The 12470-nt window shown below is 37.0% G+C and overlaps 1 protein-coding gene across 1 annotated transcript in view; it reads left to right on the top strand.

Moving 5' to 3' along the window:
• Positions 1–12470, top strand: part of Slc5a12 (solute carrier family 5 member 12) — a 53511-nt gene that overhangs the window by 24319 nt on the left and 16722 nt on the right. Inside the window, exons 6-9 of the mRNA XM_008841716.1 lie at positions 759–913; positions 1029–1169; positions 9223–9352; positions 10292–10380. Coding sequence (XP_008839938.1) covers positions 759–913; positions 1029–1169; positions 9223–9352; positions 10292–10380 — 515 coding nt within the window. The remainder of the gene's footprint in view (positions 1–758; positions 914–1028; positions 1170–9222; positions 9353–10291; positions 10381–12470) is intronic.

The raw sequence follows: 12470 nt of genomic DNA, 5'->3' as shown, positions 1-12470 counted from the left end.
TCTCTCCTTTTCTTTCTTCTTTCCTTCCTTGTATAATCCTGGTTCAAACTGTTGCTAACTTAGGACAAGGGAAGGTAGAATAAACTCTCAACTGATTTCCTTTCTATTACAGTATTTCAATTCACTATTCACACAAAAACCAATGGTTGACTGAAAAACAAATTTCTTCTAATATGTGACTCTCCTTCATGTACTTTATTTGCCTTTGAGGAATCATTTGAGTGGCCTTGTCAAGCTACAGCTGTTCTGTCTTACAGAAAGCTCAGCAACTTGCCTTTGGATCTATCCACAGCACCCATGTTTGTCTTCTAGATTTCCTTCATTTCCTTGGAGCTTATGCTTCTTCTGCCTTCATCCCTGCTGTACCAATTCCCAAATTGTCCTCTAACCTGGTAAATTTCTATTCATTATTCAGAATTTATCATAATTTTCAAGTCTTAAGACTGGGTCGTGACTCTCTGCTGCATATTTCAACAGTCTTCCATTGCACTTCCCACAATTTTAAGCAAAGGTTTATATTATTACTTAATATCCAATTTTCCTATTAATTTATAAAATGAGTGAAGTTAAAGAAGGACCTGTCTGCTTCACTTAGCATTTTGTTCCCATGTTTAACCCAGAAGTTTGCATGTAAAAGATGTCAGTAATAGTTTCTGAATGAAAGAATGAATGAATGATTCAGCAACAGGGCAACTTACTGGAGTTGGATTGGTTCCAAACATCATTCTCAATAACTGATGTTATTCTCCCCATTTCAGGGAGGTTTAAAAGCGGTGGTGTGGACAGATGCATTTCAGATGGTTGTCATGATTGTGGGCTTCTTAACAGTTCTCATTCAAGGATCAAATCGTGGTGGTGGAATCCACAATGTATTAGAGCACGCAACGAATGGATCTCGACTACACGTATTTGAGTATGTCCAGTGCTACTTTTTCAAGCTTTATAAAATTTAATTGCATGGCCTCATAAACTAAATTAATATTTGGTGTCAAAGAAACATCTGTTTCTCCCTTCTTTCTGTTTCATAGCTTTGATGTAGATCCGCTCCGGCGACACACTTTTTGGACAATTACAGTGGGAGGAACTTTTACTTGGCTAGGAATCTATGGAGTTAATCAATCAACCATCCAGAGATGCATCTCTTGCAAAACAGAGAAGCATGCTAAGCTGTAAGTTGTTGATCAATTTTTTTCCTATATCTTCTTTTACTTCAGTGAGCTATTACCTGAGTATATAAATGAAGGAAAGAAATAAAGGAAGATATTTATTTCAGTGACTTTTTGCATGTATTTATATGTGTGTATGAAAGTAGGTATGTGTATGTATGCATATGAATGTCTGTATACACGAGTGTGTGTGGTTGTGTAATGTGTGTACTGTGGAAGCTAGAGGAAGGCATCAGATGTCCTGCTTTATAATTCATCATCTTTTGCCTTTGACATAGGGTGTTTCACTGAATCTCAAGCTAGCATTGGTGGTCCAGTGATCCTCCTGTCTGCCTCTCACAGTGCTGGGGTTACAGGTGCATGTACAATAATGCATAGCTTTTTACAAGGGTGCTGAGGTCAAAACTCAGCTCCTCATGCTTATGCAACAAGGACTCTTACCCCCTGAGCCATCTCTCCAGCTCTTTAAAATAACTTTCAGTCAAACATTACTATTCCTACCTCAACAAAGTATCAAAACTACATTTAAATTGAAAACTGTTTGGATTTACTGTGAAATAATTTCTGGTTCATTTAGTGAGAAATTAATAGGTTAACTTAAGTGCGCTGAAGGGGAATGAAGACATAAACAGCATATTTGTTGCTTACAGTTTCCATGATGAGATGACCCTGATTACTAATGGATTCATCATCTGCTCTCTTTAGCTATTATTTATTTTTGATGTGTTAAGAAGTAAATTGAGTTGTAATTGTTTCTAACTGAGTTTATTTGGATAAACAGTAAATATTGAGTCAGGTAGCTCCAACACAGATGTTGCCTGGGGTTCACTGAATGAACACAAGGAAGAGACTTTTAAAGCTTGAATACAGAAGTGAGACAATTATGTACCCAATAAGAATAGGTTATATAATTGCCTTATTTGGCTCATCCTCTGAGCAGCCCCTAGTTCTATCAGTTACATGGGGTGTTCTGATAGGTTTACCTCAAATTGCAGTTTTCTTAAATGTCAGCACTTACAAAAAATAGAACAAATCAAACTTTATTTATGTTTGCCAATCAAGCACGGTTAAGCTTTTATAGACTTAACTGGCTCTGCTTCCAGATTCTACAGGTCTGATCTCCATTGTGATTTACTTGAACAGGTATAGTTACCCTTAAAGTTTTTAAGAAGAGATTTTAAAAGAAGAATATTTAAGATAACACGACTATGGCTGCCCCAGCTCTTGCCAGGACAGCTGACTACATGACATGAGAGCAAGGGACTGCTAGCTCATTCAGGTTCCCCCAAGAATAACAGAATGGCACATGCTCTAGAGGGATAGAAGAGGGAATTCTGTATTCATTTACACAACTAGCAAGAACACTAGAAACACATATAAAGTGGTGTTTCATCCCTAGAACTGCTACTCAAGGTTCCAGGCACTTAAACACAGTCAAACTGTTGCAAATAGGAGTCACAGTGGCTCTTCCCCACATAATTTTAAAATACTTTCAATGTACAAATTTTAACACTATTTTATTCATTATTTTTATGTGTATGAGTGTATTGCCTGCATGTATGTAAGTGCACCTTTCCATGAAACACCCATGGAGGGACAGAAGAAGGTGTAGATAGGATCCCTTGGAACTGGAGTTATAGATGATTGTTAGCCGACATGTGGGTACTGGGAACTGTACCCAGGTCCTCTGTGAGAGCAGCCAGTGCTCTTAATCTCTGAGCCATCTCTCCAGGCCCTGAGTGTACAATTTCTTATTTCCAATGAAGAACACATAAAATCGTCTAGAAATAATTCAGCCATTTTTTAAGATGAATTCCAAAACAGGAATTACACTGTTACTATATGTATATTTCATAACATAGAGGAAGAAAGTGAACGAATTGTGTAGCGTAATCTCAATTTGATGGTAATGCATTCACTTCCTGTTACAAGAATTAATATTAAGCAAGTGTTCCACACACACGGCCATAATTTTATTAAACATCTGAATTAATAAAAATATATGGTACTGATATTAAAATGAATTTAAGGTTAAAATTCATTCAAAACATTGCTTTTAGATAAAATAGAGTCGAATATACCAAAACAGAGAATTCTTTGGTGAAATAAATGTTCATTTCTGGCATTTTACAAAAGGAGAATGAGATTTGTAGACCAGAAACAAGAGAGAATTCTTTGGTGAAATAAATGTTCATTTTTTGTTAAATCTAGTTCTTTTTTGATACCATCTTTTTTATTTTTTATAAATTTATTTAATTTTGATATGGGATCTCTGCTTATTTTGATTGGCCTCAAGCTGGGCTCAGAAGCATTCTTCAGCTTCAGTCTCTTGAGTGGTTGATACAATAGATATTTGTAACATCCTAGCTATTACGTTCTCTTGTATATTTTAAATTTCTGGCTCCTAATACATTAGTACTTGGATGTTAGGGAACTTAATCTTTCTCATATTTTTTCCTTAAAAGACCCAGAATAATACATTGTGCTTGTTAAGATTTTATCATTTATGAAACAATATAATGCTTTATTTAGGAAGGCCATATTTGGGTGTGTGCACAAACATATGGACACCCACATAACTGGAAGTATTTGGGTATGTGTATGCATGCATGCTCACATACATATTCCTTTTTGTGTGTCTCAATGCATCTTAGTGAGTTAGTTTAAGTAAAATAAAAAGTGAGTGCTGTATTAGTCTCCACAGTTTCTTAGAATGTGAAAATTTTTTCATTAGTATTTAGTGTCTATAAAACCTGGCAGTAAAGGACAGAAATTCGTCAAGACAGCAGTGCATACACTTTTCCAAGAATTTAGGATTTGAATTTCAGGTTCCATTCCATCTTTTTGAATGTGTCAAAGCTGTGGTTAGAACTTTTTAGAATAAGATAAAAAATAAGCACTCTATAAAAGAATTCCCTCAGAGAATGTATTTGATTTAATCAGTACAATACAAGAGAAAAAAAATTGGTCAGAATGGTCAGTGCAGTGTGATGTGCACATAGCCAGAGGGGAGTTTGCAATGGTGAAATCTTGTAGGATCTCGATCGTCTCACAATTAGAGCCTCAAGAAGAATTCTTAGACAATTGGAAGTCACCCAGAGTCAGCTAGACTAATTCCAGACCAGTGACCAAAACGTTCTGTTTCTGGCTTTATATAATTATTTGACAGCTTGATATATTTAAAAATATCCCACTGGAGTTTAGGAAACAGCTCCGTTATTTAAGAAAAATAGATTCTGAATCTGAGTGAATGTCTTTGGATAGAACTCATATATCAAACCTCACCTACCTGGCCTCAGGGACCATTGCAGAAGAGTGGGAAGAAAGATTGTAAGAGCCAGTGGTGATGCATGACCATAAAGAAACAGTCGTCCTGAATTCTGGGAATCTACTCATATGAACTTGCAGCAATGGTGACAGCATGCACAAGACCCACAAAAACTCAATTGGATAAAAACCTAGCATAGAACTGGGAAAATGGACAAGGGACCCCAACCTTGGCTGGGGAACTATTGGCAGCTGATCACTGCTGGGTGAGGGAGAGATGGTATTCTTTAAGGGAGTGATGCTAGATTGACCAGGCTCCAATGCGTGAACTCACACAGAGGGACATCTGGGTACACAAACTTAACTTGATGGACAGAATGCAAAAATCTGGTGGGTGGGCTATGGTAGGTACATATAAGGGAGTGATTTCTAAATATGATTAAAATGTATTGTAGGAAATGCACAAAATCTCATCAAAAACATATATAAAAGAAAAATAGATTTGCAGAAAAGTATAAACAGATTCACAAAATCAAAAAATTGATAATGTGGTCATCAGTTGAAACTATGAGTGGTTCACTACCTGTTCAGTTAATTGGATAACCAAGTGTGATGCTTATTTTCTTGGATAGTTCATCTTTATTGTCAACTCGATGGGCTTTAGACTATCTTAGGAAGTAAATTTCTGGACATCTCTATGAGAATGTCATGAGAGCATTTTAACTGAAGAAAGCAAGACCTACTTTTATATATTGGCAGGCAACATACAAGAAAGTGGAGGCCTAGACTGAATAAAAATGGAATGTGAGTGGAGCAACAGCATTTATCTCTCTCCACTTTTGAACTATGAGTCCTAACACCTTTATCCACACCTCTGTTACCATAATGGACTGCACCCTCAAACCACAAGCCAAAATAACCATTCCTTCCATTGCTTTGTCAGGTGTTTTCTCACAACAAGAAAAGTAGCTAATGTAGAGAAATGGTAGAGAGGGATGGAACCACTGCTCTAATGAACTTGCCATGTGGTTCTTAGACTTTAGGACCTGATTGCATGAGTATGAGTGAGTTTAAAAGTTCCTGGCAAGGAGGGTGTACAGAAAGCAACTGTAATTGATAAAGATTATCACAACTGAGGAGAAACCTCAAACTGCGCTGGGATGATAGAATAGATGCACTGAGGTTAAGAACACACGCATTAAGGGATTCAGCTTGTATTGCAAGTTCATTCAAAAACAGAAAGATTGAGCTGCAAGTGCTGCTGAAGGGGTCCCCTATTGGAAAAGAAGTATTCCCAGGTTTAGCTACCACAATTCACAGAGGCCACTATAGCTATGGTAGAAGGGAGGCAGACTGAATAACCAACTGGCAGAATTTGACAGCATCATTCCTTATAGGATTGGTTTTGTAAGCACACAAAATGAACGAATTAAGGGATCATGTAGGTTTATAACAAGTTCCAGAAAGCTTCACAAGCCAGGCAATATGTGGCAGTGTTGGATTCTTTGAGAAGAGACTTCTGGAGACCACAGTGTGAAACTGTGAAGGTGAAGCTTACCTTTCAATGTAGACTCCAGGATGTTGGAGATGCTAGAGCCATGGGACATCTGCCAAGGACAGCTGCAGGTAGAGTGGAACTGGCACAGGAGCAAGGCTGCATGTACTGTAGGCAGTGTAATGAGTAGTAGGGCTCTGCAAGGCTGTTGGAACCCAAATAAAGCAACCAAGAGCCTCAGATACAGAATGCAAATATGCAGGATTTGGTATTTGTCCAGTTTGGTTCTGGTCTTACTTTGGACCAATTTTTCCTTGTTATGTCCTCATCCCTTCCTTTTGGAATGGGAATGCTTACACTGTGCCACTGTGTATACCAGAAATACATAACTTGTTTTGAGTGATTTTCCAGAGGGCTCATAGTTAGCGATCAGAAGAGTCTTAAAAGATATTCTACACTTAAACACTTGGAACTGCTAATACTGGGGGCTATTTTAGAAATGAACAGAATACATTTTATGTTATGAGTTTAACAGGAGACTTTAGGGACTGAAGGCAGAATATTTTGATTTAAAAGTGGTATGCTATGGTATCAAATTGATAAGGGATGAACTTGTGATGGTTAATTTAGATTGCCAAATTGGTGCGATTGAGAATCCTGGGCATGTCTGTGAAAGTATTTTTGGAGAAGTTTAACTGAGATGAAAAGGGAAGTCTCACCATACACGTGGGCAACATTACCTCAAAAGCTAGGAGTACCAGGCTGAATAAAAAGGACAAAATAAGTGAAACACCAGCATTCACCTAGGACGCGTATCAAAGACAACTTTTTCTTCAGCCGGATCTTCATTATTTCCAGAAATCATATTATTTTCCAACTAATTTGAATCAGTTTTTGGTTGCTTCCTCACTTGTTGTTTCTAGACTCTGGTTTATCTTTAAGGGTTATCGATAGTCAGTGGTGGTATAAGGATAGAAGGTGATGATACAGACTATTGAGACTCTCCTCATTACATCACAATGCCCAGCTAAAATGAACACATCCACCTCAATCAAGTTTTCCTTCCCATTTAAAAAAATTTTCGGATGTTTGATATCTAAAATAATAGTATTTATCTTTTTATTTCAACCTCACAATATAATCTCCATAAAGGAAGTTTCTATTATTTTCCATATAGCTTCAGAAACCTGTGCCTGGCATACAGAAATGCCCAATTAATATTAACAAACCAACAAAATGACTCACTTTACAAACACAGCACCCCTCCCTGTATAGAATCAAAGCCCATTTATAATGAAAAGCATATTCAGGAGCTGGAGAGATGGCTCAGCAGTTAAGAGCACTGACTGCTCTTGTAGAGACCTGGGTTCTATTCCCAGCACCCACATGGCGGCTACAAACTGTACTTAACTCCAGTTCCAGGGGAATCCGAAGCACTCTTTTGATCTCCGCAGCATTGCTCAACATGGGTACACTCATGTACATGCAGGCAATACCCTCATACACATAAAATAAAAATAATAAACAAAATATTTAAAAAAAGAAAAGCACATTCAAAATGCAATGATTAGCAATTTATACAGTCTTGTCAATCAATTTTTGTCTTCTCTAGTTGACTGGTGAAGTTATAAACCTTTGGAGTAATGAATGATGTCCATGTGACCAAATAGTCTTAATCTTTTTGCCAATGTATCTCATTTAATCTTCATGTTAGTCTTGTAAAAGTATGGTAGGAGTGCTATGTTCTTTTGCAGGTAACAAATCCTAAGTCTTCATAGTTGTTAAGGATAACCTCCCAACTCTAGGTCCAAATCTCTTTTAAAAATTGGGATAAAGAGCCCAATCATAGTGTAATGAATTGCAACCCTCTTTTATTAATTCATTAAAATATCCTTTAGCTAGGAGATAGCCTCAGTAGAGGCTAGCTTTCCTCAGATGGATAGCAAGAGTATAATTAAGGAAATCATGCACGTCATCATCTTATTTAGCAAGTACATTCCCAACCCCATAAAGCAAATACAAGTCAAGAAACAAAACTAAAAATAATAGTTGGAATACCGTCAGATTAGTAACCTTTCCAATAAATTCTTTTTGACTTTTTTGAGACAGGGTCTCCCTATAGCCACAGCTGGTTTGGAACTCACTATGTGAACCAGCCTGGCCTCGATCACACAGAGATCCACATGACTACATTCTGAGTGCTGGAATTAAAAACATGTGTCACCATACCCGGTTTTTACATTCAAATTTTTCTAAAAATGTAAAACTATGGTAAAATTTTCTAAAAATTTTCCTTGGTAAATGAAGAAAGATTTAAATTTAAGTTCTTATAAAAGTCATTTCTTCCTGCACAGTACCATTGTGGCCCTGGAATATGTGTTCTTATTTGAATGTGAACACATTTGATTTCCTTTAAACAGTGACTAGATTCAAGAAAACTCTGCCTGAATGTCACCACAATGAAATTATTTATTTTTTCAAGACAACTTAAGGCAGCCTTACTTTCAGATCTTCCTTGGGATTAAGAATATGAGGAAAATTTCTGAACCTGGTGGTGTATGCCTTTAATTCCAGAACTCAGGAGGCAGAGGCAGGTGAATCACTAATATATGGAAGCCAGCCCTAGATGGTCTGCATAGCAAATTTCAGGCCAGCTGGGGCAACAGAAAACAAATAAAGAAGAGTAAAATTTGGACATTCAAATGACTGCATAAATACAAAATAGGATATTATAAAAGCACCCAACTATAACTTATGCTGGTGTAGAATAAAATAACCCACTCCAATTAATAGCTAAGATGATCTTAAGTTTTTGTTCTTTCTATTTAAAATATTTGACTTTCACTTTCATCTGCAATTATCTCCAAGGTGATCATTTCCCTTCCTTGTCTATTTTTATGTTATCTCATTAGCCCCTGGAAGAAAAGTTGTTGAAATTCACATTGTTTTTTTATGACAGTTTGGTGAATTGAGTAGAGGGGAAAAATCACTTGAAGTTCTAGATTGGCATGTGAAATTTGATATGAGAAAGTGTGTTTGTTATATGCCACATATATTGAGATTTTGAAAGAAATATTTAAAACTATTTTAAAGGCAAATCCATCTAAAATACTCCTTATTAAAAATTTGTAATTAACCTAAGAAATGCAATGATTCTTCCAATGTAAACTTACAAAATGTAATGCTTCTTGAAACTGGAGAAAGGACCCTCCTCAAGGGTTACCCCGAGTCATGACCTTACCATGCTGCAGTGAGGCTTTGTGCTTAGCAATTGGCCCATTTACTCTTTTCTAGTGCCTTGTATTGTAACTTGTTGGGTCTCTGGATCATTGCGCTGTGTGCTGTCTTCTCTGGCTTGATCATGTATGCCCACTTCAAAGACTGTGACCCTTGGACTTCTGGTGTTATTTCAGCACCAGACCAGGTACGTTTTCTTGGTTTCACTGTAGAATGTCTAGAATAAATTGAGTAATATTGGGTTTATATTTTTTCTGCTTAGACCTTTAGCCACTTGTCAAACACAAGGCTATGGCCTCTTTCTAATATGGAGAATTAGACATTTAGAAAGAAGATACCTCCCTTTGTTCCTGAAAACAAAGTCTGAAGCCAGGCCAAAGCTGAAAGAGTAAATGCTCCTTTTATACTCCTTTCATACATAGTCTAAGACTAGCTCATGATGCAGCATTCCAAAACTGAACAAAGCCAAGCATGTATCACACATTTGTAATATAGCATTTGGGTGGTAGAGACAGGAGAATCAAGAGATCAAGGCTAGTTTAGGGCACATAGTGGGTTGTAGAACACTCTGGGCTACATGAGACCCTGTCTCAAAAAGGCAAAAAGAATACGAAATAGCATAATCTAAATAAATTCTTAACAGCATGGTTTTTATTCTTACGATGCCTATGATCATATGTCCTCAGTATAACATAAACATGACAACATTAAATGTGATTCTGAAAACTCCATTTAGAGATAACATGCTCACAAAGAGCATTCACTCTCCTTTTCTCCCGTGTATTCAGATGTCCCACTCTGTCGGGTAGAATCTCCTTTCCTATAAACCAGACTACAGAGTGGAACCATAATACTTAGATTTCCCAAAGTCCAATTTTAAGGATTGGACTTTAGAGATTACCTGCTAAATTCAGGTCAAACAGACAAGAAAATATGGACATTGAAGATTTTCAGCTACTTTTGTTGGAAAGCTATATTCCAATATTTGAGATATTAGGATAACTATTAATAATCTCTCTTTTCTCCTCTCCCTCCTCCTCTTCTTCCTCTTGTCCTTCTTCCTCCTCCCCATCCTCCTCCCCCTCCCCTTTCTTCTCCTCCTCCTCTTCCTCCTCCTTCTTCTCAGCTTATGCCATATTTTGTCATGGAATTATTTGCTACTATGCCAGGACTCCCAGGACTTTTTGTGGCTTGTGCCTTTAGTGGAACTCTAAGGTTAGTATATTGCCAAGCTGCTGCTGCTGCTGAGGATGATGATAATGATGATGATGACAGTGGTGATGCTGAACTAACATGAATGGTGAAGATAAAGATCAATTCTATCTATTGCAACTCTGTCTACTGAGCACTTGCTATGTAGTAACTGACCCACTGACTACTTTCTTTGTATTTTATTTGCATACTAGTTGTCATGTAGTATATGAGAAAGAAGTCCGTCACTAAGAATGCTAAATCCTGAAGTTCCATGTCTGGCAAATAGGATGGATCACACTGGAAGATGAGCTCCCACCAGTGCCATCTTGTAGGGTCATTCTCTCAGGATGGCTTTTCATGCTGCCTATGACTAACTCCAGTGAACATTAGATATTCCTGTATTCTCTACCTTCCTTGGGATGCCACTTTCTATGAGACTCCATTTCACACTGTCCTCCAGGGGGTTGATTACAGAGACCTGACCCTGCAGCATACTGCCTAGTCTGCTAGGCAATTTTTGAAATATTGAGATTTTAAATTCATGTTTTACATTATGGATTTTAGTTTATTAACAATTATTCAGATAATATGGTAATGTTTATTATATTAAGTATTAAAATTATTAAATCATTGTATTTTTTTCTTTTTTTGATGCTGTGATAAAATACCATAACAAAAAACAACTTTTTGCTGGACGTAGTGGCGCATGCCTTTAATCCTAGCACTCAGGAGTCAGACGCAGGCAGTCTGTGAGTTCAAGGCCAGCCTGGTCTACATAGTGAGTTCCGGGACAGCTGGGGCTACAGGGAGACCCTGTCTCAAAAAGACCAAAAAAAAAAAAAAAAAAAAAAAAAAAGCGTTTATTTTAGTCTACAGTTCAGGAGGAGGAGTCTATAATGGTAGGCTGGGAGAGCATGGCAGCAGGCAGTTAGAGCAGGAATCTGAAAGATCACATCTCACTTCATACCCAGGAAGCAGAGAGAACGAACTAGAAGTGGAACAAAGCTATTAAAGCCTGCCTCCAGTGATAGACTTCCTCTAGTAAGGATACACCACCTCCCAACCAGTGCTACAAAGAGAGATCAAGTGTTCAGACATGTGAGCCGGGGGAGGGGGGGGCAATTGTCATTCAAACCAACACAGCCATCTTCCCTATATATGTGTTCTAAAAGGTTAAGTAGAGTTCTTCATGGGCTTTCCTTCAAAACTCTCATCCATTTGTCTCTTTATTTCTTTAAATAAGACACCTTCTCACCACTGACTTGAAATATTACTTTTATTGCTCCTTACATTTTTCTATGAATTTTTCCATTTTTCTCAGCCTTCAGTCTATAGATATGATGACATCAATAATTTTAATGACTGTAACATGCCATTATCTGTTAGGCTTGAGGCTATTTATTAACTTTATTTTCCAGAACTTCGTGATATCTAGTGCTTTTCATCAATTATTTTTAGTTGATTTTCTGAGTCATTTTTCCCTCAAATCATGAAATCATAAATACTTTTTGGATATTTCTTCTTTCTTACTAATTATACTCTTTTCTTTATCTTCTTATGCAACTGAACTTAAAACGACCGCTAAAATGAAGTTGGAATTATTATGTTACTACATACTTTAGAAGGGATCATTCTTGAATGACAATTTTTAACCATTTGAACTTAATTCTTTATTGGACTAATGAAAACATCCTTGGTCTATATGGGTAATTTAAATAAGCTTTTATTCTGTTCTGCAAAGAAAACTCAACTTTCGGATGTTCTGACGGGTGTATTAAGACTCAATTCTGGAAAGTCACGGAAAAATAAATAAATAAAAATCCTCTTGGAACCTTTGCAGCTTGTCAGTCTGATCTCTCTTCTTGCCTTTACTAATCACATTCCAGCCACTCTGGAGGCTGGAGGCTACTGAGGGTGACACTTTCCTTTCCAGCTCAAGGTGTATTTATCCAATTTCTCCTTTATTTGCCAGTCTTTCCCTTACTTTTCAGGACTCTTATCAGTCTCTCCTAACTGTCATTTCCTAAGGGATAATTTTCTATCAATATTCCACCTTGCTATTTTCTTCATAAATTTTTTTGAGTATAATAAACTGCATAATTTGGTTGTTG

Source organism: Nannospalax galili, unplaced genomic scaffold, assembly GCF_000622305.1.
Source record: "Nannospalax galili isolate Female #2095 unplaced genomic scaffold, S.galili_v1.0 scaffold481, whole genome shotgun sequence".
Classification (NCBI taxonomy): Eukaryota; Metazoa; Chordata; class Mammalia; order Rodentia; family Spalacidae; genus Nannospalax; species Nannospalax galili.
Note: the sequence above shows the minus strand (reverse complement) of the source record. Positions and strands in the feature narration are given on the sequence as shown.